Genomic DNA, 14955 nt, shown 5'->3' with positions numbered 1-14955 from the left:
ATGATGCTAAGGGAGTAGGGCGACATGTTGTTACTTAATGGGGGCAATAGGGGTCGCGGAGGGGCCACTCCCAAACCGTGGCAGAGGTACAAGGGTGGTCCCAGAGAAGGAGGCACGCTGCGGTGGTTCCGCGAGCTAGAACCACTGGCTGCATCAGCCAGGATGGGTGAACACGGGCACTGATACCACTAGGGACGGTTGGGACTCCTCAACAATTGATGCAGTGGCCTTGTTCGCTCCATTGTCTAAACGGGTGTGACTGAACTGGCAGTCGGATACCAGGGCGGGCCGTTCTTGCAAGAGCGGAAGTGGAAGTGAGAAGGCTCACCGGTTTGGAATTGGCGGAGCCACCCGGGAAAGGACAAGGTTTTTGGGCCAGGCATTCTTATGGCCTGAGCAGGGCTGGGGCCGCCCGATAGGATGACTCTAAGAAAGCGACCATATGTTTCCAATGAAATGTTATATGTTTCCAACTTTCAGAAAGTCTCTGTCTCATCTCATTGTGTGGAACAAAGTATATGAGATATTATGCATTACTGTGTAGGTGGCCATAGAAGGGGTTAGCCCCGCTATGTCTATGCCCCGCAACGCGCCCTGTCTATGCTGAAACACATTAAAGTCAAAATTACATATAATCACAAACATGTGACACCAGAGTAAAAGTAAGTGTTGTATCGTCACCAAACTTATGTCACGTGAGAAGGGACACGGGAAGGGGAAGCTAGCTGGTGTTTGGAGTTTGTTGAATAAAGATGTGTTGGAACCTTTCCCCTGCCTCCACCTCGTATGTTGTGACTAGGCATGGCTGAGGCCTGAGAAGAAAGTAGATGAATTCACTTTAGTATTTCACATTGGTGACGAGGCGTATATGAACCTATACGCTTGTACACCTCGTGCTTGTGGCTTATGTAAAGGACGCCACTCGAGCAGCGGTGCACTCCATCCAGCGTTCGGGTGGGAAGATGCCCCCTTTCAACGGTGAGAGGCAAGGGCGGGTAGGAGTTTGTAGAAGCTCCCCTGCAGCGGGCATTGGGCCCACATCCATCATCCAGCAAGTCCGGGCAGTCGAGGCATCTCCTGCCAACTGCAACGTTACCCTTCAAAGTGGGTCAGAGCGCGAGGGCTCCCCGCTGTTTCCAACCTTCCGGGCGGTTGAGCAGTGCTCCTGCCAACAGCATCGGAACCCAGGCGAGCAAGTGTAAGAATCTGCCTGCCACTGCAGACCGTATGCGGGTCGAGGAGCGGAAAGCCCTGTTATGTTTCAAAGATAACAGGGTGGATGCAGTCACGTCTGCATTGACTAGAATGTCCAGAATTAAACAAACACATCGCAAGTGGCGCTGGAGCCGCATCAAAGACAGTAATTGGAGACCACACACAGGCCAGCCAGGCTACTGAAACACGTGGGCTTCAACAACTTTTGGTCCAGAAACAACGTTCTGTCACGCCACTATGCAAATCAAGCCCACAGGACAGAAAATCAAGGGAATACCTGCACTCCAGTCACAGAACAAGGTCAGTCTGTAAAGGGGTATATATATATATATATATCTATTTCAACAGTAATCACAGCAAGAAGCAGCAGTCTGGTAAAACACACAGACAGCCAAAATGTCAGGGGATGATACACTAACCGTCCCACTGACACCAGTTCAAGCACTCCCCACCAGGATGCATGACAGCCTCATGACTCAGCTACCCACAAACTTCGACTTCACCGTCTCCAGTACATTAGGCCCACACTGGAAGAGGTGGCTAAGAGATTGTGAGGTATGTCTAAAAGCCATTGGATGATGAAAAGAAACACAGCCTACTGACGTTCTCGATCGGCTCAAACATCAGGGACATTGTAGACGAGCTTCCTTCAAGTGCCACTGACACCTACGCGAGCCTAATATCAACACATAAAGAATACTTCACGCCACACAGAAAGGTAGATTACGAGAGGCACATCTTCCATACAACTAAAGAAACAAAAGGTGAGACCATGGATGCTTTCGTGATGCATTTGAGACTCAAGATGAAGCACTGCAACTTCAATAATTACTCCAACGAAGAGGCACTGCGGTCGCAGATCATCATCGGGTGTGAGAGTGAGGACTTTAGCGATTACTACAAAAACCACGGAACTTGGAAGAAATCCTGTGATTGGCTCGCTCAGATGCTGTGTTAGCGTCACAGGTGGAAGGGCTGGATGAGATAAAGATCACTCATGGCAAGCATGAGTGCGTCAACAAACTGGAAGGAGCATCAGAAGGGAATGCTGAGCCGTTCTGCTATAGGTGCGGCTATGAATATCTGCACAACGGACAATGCCCAGCCATGGGTCAGCAGTGTGCAGCCTGTGGAGGGGAGAACCACTACAAAGCAGTATGCTACATATACCGCAGCAAAATCCGAGGAGAAGAAGCGGAAAACCATCTCAAGACAAGGAACAAAGACCACAGGGTCTGCCACGAATGACCAACCATGCGTATGAAGCTCCTCAACGCAGGCACAAAGAAGAAAGACCTGAAAGAAGATGGGAACGGACCTCAGGTGACTGGAGAGGCAGCAGACCCCCCCACCTCTAGACCAAGGAGGGGACCCAGAAGATACATCAGATATCTGGCCGAGCACTCACAGTCAGACAGTGGTTTTAGTGCGTCCTCGGGGGGAAAACGTCAGAAGAAACGAAAAGCCACGGGAAGAACCACGAAGGAAAGGATACTTATATGCCCTAGGCAACACGACCGCAAAAGAGCACAGTCCAACTCTGATCATACAAATCAACAGGACTGCTGCTGAGTTCCTGGTGGATACAGGGGCCACCGTGAATGTAATAAGTGAGGAAGTATATAACAACATACCACACGCCCCACGCCTGCGACCCGCAAAAGCACTGATCTTCCCCTACGGCTCAAAGACACCCCAACCATGCAAAGGCTTTTTCACCGCATTGTGCAGCTATAAAGGACAATCCAAAGAAATCCCCTTGCACGTCCTAGAAGCCGCCACCCAGAGTGGATGCATCCTAAACTACGAGGCCGCAATTGAAATGGGCCTCATCCTTGTCCTCTACAGACTCATGGTACACAAATACCTAGACCCCACTGCAAATATCGAGCAAGTATTTCCCGCACTTTTCAGAGGACTGGGGAAGTTGAAAGGCCGTCAGATCGAACTACACATTGACACCAAGGTCACCCCAGTCGCGCAACACTATCAGGGATTCCCATAAACATACAAAGGCAAGTGAAGGAAGAAATGACAAAACTACTAGAAGCAGACATCATAGAACCACACCGTGGGTATGCCCCCATAGTGCCGTACCCAAGAAAGACTTGACAGACATCCGCATATGCGTGGACATGCGGCAGCCCAATGAGGCCATCTTACGAGAATGCCATCAGGCCCCACGCATCACCGATATGGTACACCTCCTCAACGGAGCAACACTTTTCTTCATGTTAGACCTCAACAAGGGGTACCATCAACTGGAGCTCGAAAAGAGGTCCTGATATATCACCACATTCGCCACTCATTTAGGTTTATACAGATATAAGCGTCTCAGTTTTGGAGTCTCTTCAGCGGCAGAAATATTTCAGTCTGAGATCCATAACGTCATTAAACAGATACCCAACTGTCTGAACGACAGTGAGAACATCTTAGTGTTCGGACAAAACCAAGAGCAACACGACAACACTCTCATGAGAGCTTGCATGGCCCCTGAGGAGGCCCAACTCACCCTGAACAAGGAGAAATGTGGGTTCAGAAAACAGACACTGTTTTTTGGTCACATATTCTCCTCTAAAGGGATGGCGCCAGATCCAGAAAAAGTCAGTTCCCTCACAGAGGCGGATCCAACAAATTCCATGACAGACCTACGATCACTCCTGGGATTAGCTAGCTACTGTACACGGTACATTAAAGACTTTGTGTCTGTCAGTGAACCCCTCAGAGCACTCAATAAGCAAAATACGGCGTTCAAGGGGACGGAAAAATGTCAGCAATCGTTTCAACTAATAAAGCAGTGCATATCTGACACCAAGAACATGGCCTATTTCAATCCAAGGAGGGCCACTGAATTAATAGTGGATGCAAGCCCTGTAGGTCTCGGGGCCATTCTGACTCGATTTGATGACAGCGACAACCAGTCAAAACAAATTGGGCCTCATTACGATGTTGGAGGTAGCCATGCCCTTAATAAGGGCATGGCTACCCCCAAAATTGGGTCCCGCTGCGGGTCCCACGAAAAGGGCAATTACTGGGCCATTCCGACCTTGGAGGGCCTGGTAATTTCCCTTTCGCGGGACCCAGAGCCGGTATGTCCCCATTCCCAATTGAGCCCCCATAGGGCTCAATGGGAATGGGGAGGATGGTAGCAGCGGTACCATTCATAACGATACTGTTGCTACCATCCTGGTCTGCTCGTGGGTGGCGCTCTGCACGCCTGGTCTGACCATGTGTCCAGAGCGGCACCCGCAAGCAAACTCGTAATGTTGCGGCATGGCAACAATGGCGCCGGTAGCACTACCGGCGCTGCTGTTGCCTTACCACAACAGTTATAATGAGGCCCATTGTATCCTATGCCAGTAGAAGCCTATCCAAAACTGAACAAGCGTACTCACAGTCCGAAAAAGAAGGACTAGCTGTAGTGTGGGCCTGGGAACACTTCCATCTATTCTTGGATGGAAAACCGTTTACGATTGTCACTGACCACAAGGCGTTGTTATTTATTTATGGAAATACCCAAGCCAAGATGCCACCGCGCATTGCAAGATGGGCCCTGTGATTGCAGGACTATCACTTCAACATAAACCATAGACCGGAGAACGATCACAACCCAGCTGATTTCATCTCACGACATCCCTGCAAGGAGGTCTTCCATTCCCCAACCATTGCGGACCAATATATCTGTTGCGTGATACATGGAAGCACTCCAAAAGGCCTTGACTCTCATCAAATAGCTCAAGAGACAAACAACGATCAAGCACTACAGATCATCCTGAGGTGTCTGGAGACCGGACACTGGAAACAGGCCAGACAGTTGAGGGAAAACACGGGGAGGATATTAAGCAAGACATCACCTGTCTCCTGGCCGTCAAAGATGAACTTGCAAAATCCAAAGAAGGATTGCTACTCAAGGGCACTAAACTAGTAATTCCCCAAAGCCTGAGACATAAGGTCTTAGACCTGGCACATGAGGGCGACCAAGGCATAGTGTCCACAAAAAGGATGCTTCGACAAAAACTCTGGTTTCCTCATCTCGACACTCAAGTAGAGGATCAATTGAGACACTGCCCCACCTGCGCAGTCATAAACCCACACACAAGACTACAGCCTTTGTGCATGACGACTCTGCCAGAACGAGCCTGGGAAGAAATCACTGTGGATTTTTTTGGACCACTTGATGGGGGTGAACACAAACTAGTAGCAGTTGAAGAGTATTCTCGATTCCTAGATATTCAGATTGTGCCATCTACCTCGGCATTCCACACCATCCCCGTTCTCGACCGAATGTTCGCCATCTACGGCATCCGAAAGGTAATAAAGTCGGACAATGGGACCCCGTTCACAAAGCAGGACTTTAAGACTTTCTCGGAATACATGGGATTCCACCACAGGAAAATAACTTGCTGTGGCCCCAGGTTATGGCACAGTAGAGCGTTTCATGAGTAATATCAAGAGAACGGTACAAATTGTCCGACTGACGAGTGAACCAGTGGAAAATATGTTATGCCAGCTCATGCGAGACTACTGGAACACTCCCCATAGCACCACAGGGAAAACCCCCTCCGAAGTGATGTTTGGGAGAAGTATAAGGACTAGGATTCCACACATAACCCAGGAGGATGAAAGATACAGTGGAGACCGTGAAATGCGCGAGCAAGATTCACGAAGAAAAGGAGAAATTAAGAGAGGGGCCGACGAGAAGGAGAGCCAATGAAAATGACCTAGAGCCTGGAGATGTGGGCATAGCCAAGCAAGTTCAAAGCCGCAAGAGCATGGCTGCTCTTGGAGAAGAACCTCTGACAGTTGTTCAAGTGAAAGGGCCCCTTACATAAATGCCAACATTCTGACACGCCTCGGAGGGAGATTTCTACAGAGATATTGGGAGACTTCTACAGAGAAATCGGGAGACAACAATTTCCCCATAGGAATGCATTGGGCAAATAATTTTAGGCGAGATAACGTGAAAAATAGCAATATTTTTCGCAAAAAAATCAGTCTCCCGCCTAAATTGGCAGGGTTGGCATGTATGCTCTTATCATAGCTGAAGGTGACAGGAAGACCACAACTAGAAATTCCTCACACTTTAGGTGAATGCCTGGGGTTGTGCCAGTCACCAACCACTCCTCACCAGTCCCAACCAGCGAGTGGGACTCGCCTTATGAAGGGGACGGCGAAGACTCCAGTGCAGAGACAACAACCTGGCCGACAGGTCTGTGAAGAACAAAAGGACCAGTGACCACAAAGAGTGCAGAAAAAGCCTCACAGATTACTTGAGGAAATGAAGGAGTGGAACTTCATGTTTAGTATGGGTGGGGTGTCCTCACCAAACTCATGTCACGTGAGAAGGGACACGGATGGGGAGGGGCGGGTAGAGTGAAGTGGAAGCCAGTTGCCGTTTGGAGTATGTTGAATAAAGATGTGTTGGAATCTTTACCCTGCCTCCCCTCATATGTTGTGACTAGGCGTGCCTGAGAAGAAAGTAGATTAATCCACTTTAGTATTTCACATTAAGGTACTTAACTGCTGCCTGAGCAGCAAAAAAAGAGAGGATTGGTTACAAATATCACATGTTCCAACTCGTAACCTATCATATGGACTACAAAAAAGATGTAATTAATTGGGAAATGTAGTTTCATTTTTGTGTTGATGTGTTTATTGTTGGTTTTATGATTCTGCTCGAGATTGAAGTAAAGAAAGAAGTGCATAATCCGAGCCTTCGGTCTCGACATAGAATTTCCATTATTTTAATCTCACAGCTGCGGAGCCACAGTGACGATCATAGGCATAAAAGAAGGACAAACCGCAGGTACATAACACATTATTTTAAAAACATATTGTAAAGGGAGTGCCCCCCATCGAGTAACATGAAGATGTTTTTCAGTATGATACAGGTCCCGCTCTAAAATCAAAGTAAAATCAGTATTTGTGTGTACTGAACGCATTTCAGGAGGGACAAGTTTCCCAAACCAATATAATACAATAAACGGCAAAATATCGAACATTGCCTTTGATTTCAACGGGTCTAGAGATTTTTCTACAAATGCATGAAGGTTGTCCACCTCAAAAGGACCTGCACAGTGGTGTTCGCAATTGTTAGTCCACCTCCAGGCCCTAGGCAAAAAATGAAAGCAATCACCATTCTAAGATGGCTGCCTAATTTCACTTTTTTGAGTGGCGGTGGAGGCGGCTAGACATTACACGGCTGCTGTCTTGTCTTCTCCAGTAGCGGTAGCCAGAAAAGTTATGGCGGGTTTGAACAATACGGCGGGAGATTCTGCCCGGTTGGTGCTGATCTGTAATGGGGACGAGACCAAACTGGCATTGGAGACCAACGTACAAACAGAAGCGGTGTCTGAAAAGAGTTGTCGAGATTCCCCCGAGCCGCCTCCTCTTGTCTTCCTCTGTAGCCAGTGCAAGCGCGTCCTCGGAGACTCGACCGGCTGGATGGAGAGCGACGTGGAGGACCAGACCGTGATGCTGAAAGGCAGGTTCCTGACTTATTCGAAGTTTCTCTAGCAGCGCGATACATTTAGCCCCCCTTTCAAAGCTGTCACTGTCCTTTGAACAATCGCCAATCACTTCCCAGAAGCCAAAGTGCGACCATCCTCCGATCGCTCACCGCTAACTTCGATTGGGTCACAGTCCAAAAACATATACCAAAACTGAACTTGCAGGTTGTTCATAGACCGAAGTTACCATCCTAATAGGGTTGCCACCTTTGAAGCAAAAAAACGGACTTTTAGAAGCTTCGTCTCCTTGACAGTTGACACGCCCCTTTTACAGTTTTAAAAACTACACTATAATAAGGGGGAGAGCAAAAAAATCATGCTTGCAGTACATTTTTTAACGGTTCTTCGTTTTTTTTAAAAAGCATTCTTAAAGAATGCAAGGGTGGAAATAATAGTAAAACTTATATAACAGACTCTTTTGAAACCTCGAAGAATGAAAAGCTGTGCTGGTTTTGACAAATTTTGATTCAATGACGTTCAATCCTTTTAGAGGTTAACAGATCAATAGAAGACACTGATCATTTAATATCTGTAAATGTTCTTTTTTTTATTTTAAACTCCATTTTTACTGTCGTTTTCTCAAACAGCTTTCAGTTACAGCAAATATGACTCGTAGCAAAACATACACAGCTGAAAGCTCCCTCCCAACCGGAAGAGATGCTTGCTTCTGTAAACAACCAAAATTAGAATACGTATGACACAAAATAATACAGCTGTCTGTAACATCTTGGCCAGGTGTGATCCAGCTCTATACATTAAGACCTGTGACTCATACATTTAGGTAGCTCTGTGAGCTGGGTGGTGGAAACTCCCCTCCACCGGACACTGTGACATCACCTCCACACTCCCTTCTTGCCCTCCTCCAGAGGGTCCCTTCTCCCAGCCTCTTAACTCGCACCCTGTTTACCAGTCAGTGGACCACACTCCTCAAACACTCCCACTCTGTCTTTCACGATGACTGCTAGTTTCTCCATCGTGTAAATGTCTCTACGTTTCTGTTCCCATTGTGTGAGCACAATCCTAACCGCTCGTAGCATTGATTCCCATACTCTAGGAAACCTCTCCTCCCCACCCTACGCCGGAGCGACTCCCAGTAAGTTCTGAAGAGGATCTGGAGCTAGGGGATCCCAGTAACAGTCTTCATCCAACTTAGGACCTGTGACCAATAAATCTGGATCACTGGCCTATCCCACCACATGTGAAACCATGTGGCCTGCTGTACACCGGGCAATCCCACCACATGTGAAACCATGTGTCCTGCTGTCAACCGGCCCGGGTGCAGAGTGGGGAAGAGCCCGAAACACCCTAGGGAGCCTAACTGGGTCTCTAAAAGTGTGCTCTATTATGGACGTAAACGGGTTACCATGGAACGCAGTTTTAAAAATCGCCTTCCGTAGCCAATTCTCGCACTGTTGCTTGAAATCTTGTCGATTTCCCCAGCTCGGCTGTGATCGTAGTTCTATATAGCCGTAAAAGGATACCCTTCCGGCCCTCTGCCGAGGCCAAAACCAGCTTGAGTTGGGTCAAGTTTCTAGACAAATACTTTCCCACTTCTTGTCTGTTAGCAAGCCTATTAACCTTAAATATTTAAAGATGGACATTGAGTCCCGTCATGCAACATTGGATAAAGCTTCGTAGGCTATGAAGGTACAATCCGAAAACTGTCCCACCCGCTCCACTCCCTGGTCCGACCAGATCTGGGAGTGTTGAAAACCCTGCTTCATTAGGTCCACTGGAGGCCCCCACGCTGAGAAAAGCACTGACGGCCAAGAGGACAAATGGAAATTAGTCTTGGATTCCTTCCAAACCGTCCACAGAACCTGCAGGCTGGGATGAGATCTCAACGCTAAGGGAATCCGGCAGGCCGGGCCCAGCCCACAGATAATCTCTAACCTTTTTTGGGTGTGCTGCAACATTTTCGAGGAAGGTCCAGTAATTGCCTAGACCGTCCCTTAAATGTTCTACCAGCACCCTCAACTGAGCCACCTTAAAATAGGTTTGGAAGTCGGGATAAGCAAATCCCCCACACCCCAGTCTCTAGACAATGTTAGCGTTGCATGTTTAATCCTGGGGAGGCGGATCTGTCAAACAAAGTGGGCAAGCATGGACTGCAGCTTCCAAAGATGCACTTCGGGGACCAGCCTGGGCAAGCTGGAAAAGAGATGGATCAGGCAAGGGAGAGCATTCATTTTAACAGTCACCATCGTCCCATACCACGAGAGCACCCAGGGAGCCCATCTCGCCAAATCCTTCCTCAGTGTCACCAGCATTGCGCTATAGTTCAGGCAAAACAGCACGCTCAGATCTCTTGGAAGTTGGACCCCCAAGTACCATGGGCCTCCTTTCATCTCTCCTCTTAAACTGAGTCCTATTCTCCAAACAGGAGCCCTCAAGTCGGATAGGCATAATGCAGGATTTGTGAACGTTCATCGAGTCCTGAAAACCTTCCAAAGGGCGCAATGAGAAACAGAAGTTCGGGAACGAATGACTGAACAGGTATGCCAAAATATCTGCAAATAAGGACAACTTGCAGGATGTTTCACCACAAAGAATACCTTTTGATTGTCGGGTTAGCATGGACTGTAATCACTAAGGGCTCTAGGGACATAGCATACAGCAGTGCTCTCACTGCCTTGTCCCCCTGGTCAGTGGGAAGGAGGCAGTGAGAATTCAGTTAACTAGCACCCAGGCTGTCAGGGAGCCATAGAGGACTGCTATCCAACGCCGCCCATGTGACCCGACCCAAAACTTCACCAGGACTTGGATCATATATGGACATTCAACGCAGCCAGATGCCTTCTTCGATTCCAATTAGATCACTGCAGTATCATGGTCCGCCCCCTGCGCCATATGGATCAGGCCGATGGTTTTTCTGATGTTTTCTGATGTTATCCGATCTCTGTCATCCCTGAACAAAGCCAACCTTGTCCTCGTGGATCAGTGTTGGGAGATATCCCTCAAGCCTTCGTCCCAGGAGTCTAACCAATATCTTCACATCCGTGTTCAGAAGCGATATAGGCGTATATGAGGAACACTCTCCTGGGTCCCTCCCCCTGCTTATGGATAACCACTATGATGGCGCTAAGCATTGAGGCTGGGAGAACCTCTCCCTCCAGCACCCCATTAAAAACCTTGGCCAGGTGGGGGGTGTGGGGGAGGCCAGAAGACCGGAACGACTAATAAAACTTGATTTAAAATCCGTCATCCCTGGCGTAGTTCCTGACTTTATTCCTTTGATCGTGACGGCCACCTCCTCTGGCCTAATCGGGCCATCTATACTGTCTGCTGTAAGGTCAGATAAGCCCGGCATCTGTAGTGAGGCAAGGAAGTGGGACATCAGCCCGCTATCTACAGAGAGCTCTGACCTATACAGGGCTTTGGTAAACCTACGAAATTCCTCTCGCTATGCCCCCAGGTTGAAGAGATCTCTCTCCTCTGGTTTCAACGTAAGGCTGTCCATGACCCAGGTTGGTGTTAATACCCTGAAACTTCTTGGCCTGAGAGCATTCGGCCTGTGATACCCCCCCCGCACCTTTGGGCGTTTCCTATCCCTCTGTGGGTCTACGACCATATTGAAGTCGCCCAAATTTGCAGCTGCCCCTCAACAGACGGTTTCAATTCCTCTTTGAGGGTGGCCCAAATCTGTCCCTCGTTGGGTCCGTAGACCGACAACACAGTGATTAGGCTGCCCCTCAGCGATCCCTTAACTGTGATGTATCTCTCCTCCGGGTTGTGCAGCACATAACGTACCATCAGCCCCAGCGTGGCAGCCACAACTATGGCCACTCCTCTCTTCTTAGCCATGGCCGAAGCCTGAAACACACCCTCTCCACCCCCCAATACACCTGGACTTCAGCTCTGGCAAACCCCTCCTGGTCTCTTGTAAAAGAAGCAGGTCGAGTTCAGCTCTCTTGAATTCCCAGAGCACTAGAGACCGCTTTGTGGGGGAGTTTAAACCCCAGATGTTGCGACTCCCACCACCAAATCAACATTGACATCAGCCAGCGAAAACTTTTACTTTCCCCATAATGGTCACACCTGGGCAGCTGACATTTAGCCAAAAAGAAAAAAGCGAACTTTACGCAAGCTCCTATAATTGAAACACATAACAAACTGCAAACACCACACCAACAATCCCCATCCCCCCCCAACCTCCGCTCCGACTCAAAGCAACCTCCATCCCTCCACACAGGCATCCAGTCCCGGCAAGTTACCATCACTGGTTTAGGGCCGAGGAAAAGCCTGTACATCGGGTCATACTTCTTACATTCAGACTCTGAAGAGCCCTCTCTCTCTCTGCCCCTCGCACCACTTCAACACTGCAGCCCTGGAGAGACACCAGTCTCCACAATATCCATCTAGAACAACTTATAATTGGACATTTCTCCCTCCCCGCTCCCAGGCTGCACCACAGTGCTCTTACCCCCACATTATGTTAACCATTACACTGTTATTGAGAGCAACTAGCTCAATTCAATCAACTTAACACATGAGAGCAGAGAGTCCCAAATTCACCCCGTCCTTCTCTTTCTCAAACGCCCAAATCTAAGGCCTAGCGAGTATAGTGCCCCTTCTAAGAACTTCTTCCTCTATTATATCAAACAGCATAAACCAGTTAAAGCTAGTACAATGGATCATCAACTTTAACTCACAGTTAACCTAGAATCCCTAATGGCCTGAGATTTTCAGGACTCGCCCCCTGGAGGAGTATTTAACTTTTTAAACTTCCTGGCACTCTATGCTGCCTGCCCCCATTAACCTTTTGGAACACATCACCCCCCTGGCGTCCATCGTTCTCTCGAGGCTGCTCCCCTGAAGGACCCATCAGCTCACCAATGACTCTCTCAATGTCGTCCTACATAATCATCTTATATTTATGGCTATCGTATTCAAAGGTGAGGGAGAATGGGAACCCCCAGCGATACCATACCCCTTTCTCATTGAGCCACCGGGTTGGGGGGGGACACATACGCTGCCTTGCCAGAGTGAAGGCCAACAGGTCTTGAAAGACAGTTATCTCCGAGTCCCCCAAAGACACCGTCCCCTCCCTCCTGGCCTTGTCTAGAATCCTTGTTTTCTCTTCATAATAGTGGAAGCGTGCCAGCACCGACCTCGGGCCACTACCACCTCCTCCCACCTGGTGTACACTGTCAATAGTAGGTTTGGCTGTAGAGTCCCCACCAAACAAAAGCTTATCCACCTCATAAATAACCTTTTCACTATCTCCCTGTTTCTCCCTCCTCGTCCTGGATCCCAAAAAATCGGGATGTTCCGCCTTTCATGATTGTTAAAATCGTCCATTCTGAGTGTCCTTTCCGATTCCTGTCTCTTAAGTTCAGAGAGCTGCATGTTGATGTGCACCTCAATCGTATCCAATGAGGCTTGATTATTTTCCAATTTTTGTAGTCTATTGTCGATTTTACCAACTCTCTAGCCCAAAGTGTCTATACACATCCCAATATCGGCACAGATACACCTTATCTCCTCAAGCAAAGCCGCAATGTCCTGTTTAGTGGAAACTCGGGTCCAGAGCCGACTGCGCCATTGTCTCCAATCCTGTCTCTGGCCCCACCCGAGGCGTAAGAGAGCCATCAAATTGGAATCTCTGCAGGAGGACCTCCACTCCATCAGAGTGAGGGAAGTAGGACCCACCAAAATATCCCCCAGCAATTCCTTCCCACAGGAAGGCACTAAGGCGTACGGCAGCTCTGTGTCCCATCAGGCCAGGCACACTCAACAAGATCAGCCCTGCACTCAGAGCTGCGGACCCCAGGGCACAGACCACCTCCACGAGCCATGAGGACGGCACAGTACGGTGACCAACCACGTCCTCACTAACGGGTCCAGGCTCCTCGACTACAGGGAGCTCCTCGCGCACCACCTCCATGTGCCCGAACTGGGGTCACCCAGGATCCTTCAGCACCTATGGTCCGGCCTACTGTGTCCCCAACTCCTCCACACAGCGGGACGGCTCCGGATCAGGGGCACTCTGATTCTAACCCCTCTGCTCTGCTACAGTGTTGCTTTACTCCTGCTTCGGCCACATCATCTTCGTGGGCCCTGTTTGACAACCCACTTCAGGAGCCCAGCAAGCCCAGTGGCTCATACTAGCAATCCAATGCAGGGGGACACTTTGCATCAGCACACCCTCCACCAAAGCTCCCCCCTCCCTGTGGGCTTCCACGCACAAGGAACTTGACTTGGCAGGCCACTGCATCCACCAACTGCAACAGGCCAGGGCCAGGACACCAATGCTGATGTGACCTCAAGGCAGGGTCTAAAAAATTACCACCAACTCTGAGGGGCAATTCTGAGCCAGCCCCAAGTGTCTCACGCTAGCCGTGGCCTGACCCCGTTCTTGCTCTTCTCCATGAGTCCTGCAGCACCGGTGTTCCTCGGTACCACTGAGAAGCCGGGCCTGTGCACTCCCTGCCCCCCCGGATGGGAGGCGGTAAAAGCGCATTCATGCCATGCCACAAGGAGGGGCCCGGCCCCCCCCCCCCAATCCACGACTGCACATATGGCTGCTCTTCCTCCCGTCTCTTTAAGAGCAGTGTCACCACAGACCTAGTCACCCTGTGGAGCTCCTGAAGCCTGCAACCCGAGACTATGCACATGGAGCTCACTCAATTTTTGACCGTCTGGATGCAGAGCTCTGCATTCAGGCAACCGCTCTGAACGTGTCCCCCCCCCGCTGGCCTCGTGGAAATGTTCTTTGTTTTTAAAGCGGCTGTAAATAAATTCCTCAAAGCCTTATTTTAAGCTGTGCAACTCAGTAAATCCTTGTAATAGCTCGGCGGGCTAACAACTTGCAGTTGAGATCTAGCTGCAGGTTTCGCATAAATCGCTACAGCGGTTCCACTCACCTAAAGGGTCAACATTCCCAACGAAAGTCATAGGAAAACAATTTAGAAGCGATTTCTTTAACCAATGCATATCAATAATAGAATGGTTTGTTGCCATTTTTAAGAAAGGTTGCCATTATTTCCCAGCCAAATTAATTGTATAGGAGCAAGAAAGTTAAAGAGCTGGTTTAAGCACATCTAGCATTTAACTGGTTCTTTCCAATCCCTACCAACCTTTTAGTGGCATATATGTTATGTTAAACTCATTTATAAATCGCACAAACACCCAAGGGCAACTGGGCGCTAACTCCAAGAAAGTGGCACTAAAGGGAGGTTCAAACCGGTGAGTTTTAAGAAGACACATAAATAAGTAATTCTCTGTGGCC

The 14955-nt window shown here is 49.0% G+C and overlaps 1 protein-coding gene across 1 annotated transcript in view; it reads left to right on the top strand.

The window, feature by feature from the left end:
• The first annotated feature begins 7304 nt into the window (after nucleotides 1-7304).
• MIS18A (MIS18 kinetochore protein A) overlaps nucleotides 7305-14955 on the top strand; it is a 211211-nt gene continuing 203560 nt past the window's right edge. Inside the window, exon 1 of the mRNA XM_069636335.1 lies at nucleotides 7305-7699. Coding sequence (XP_069492436.1) covers nucleotides 7459-7699 — 241 coding nt within the window. The 5' untranslated portion in view covers nucleotides 7305-7458. The remainder of the gene's footprint in view (nucleotides 7700-14955) is intronic.

The sequence above is a fragment of the Ambystoma mexicanum genome, chromosome 7p (genome assembly GCF_040938575.1).
Source record: "Ambystoma mexicanum isolate Mex_15411 chromosome 7p, UKY_AmexF1_1, whole genome shotgun sequence".
In the NCBI taxonomy this organism is placed as follows: domain Eukaryota; kingdom Metazoa; phylum Chordata; class Amphibia; order Caudata; family Ambystomatidae; genus Ambystoma; species Ambystoma mexicanum.
The sequence above is the reverse complement of the archived record's forward strand: the minus strand, read 5'-3'. Positions and strand labels throughout refer to the sequence as shown.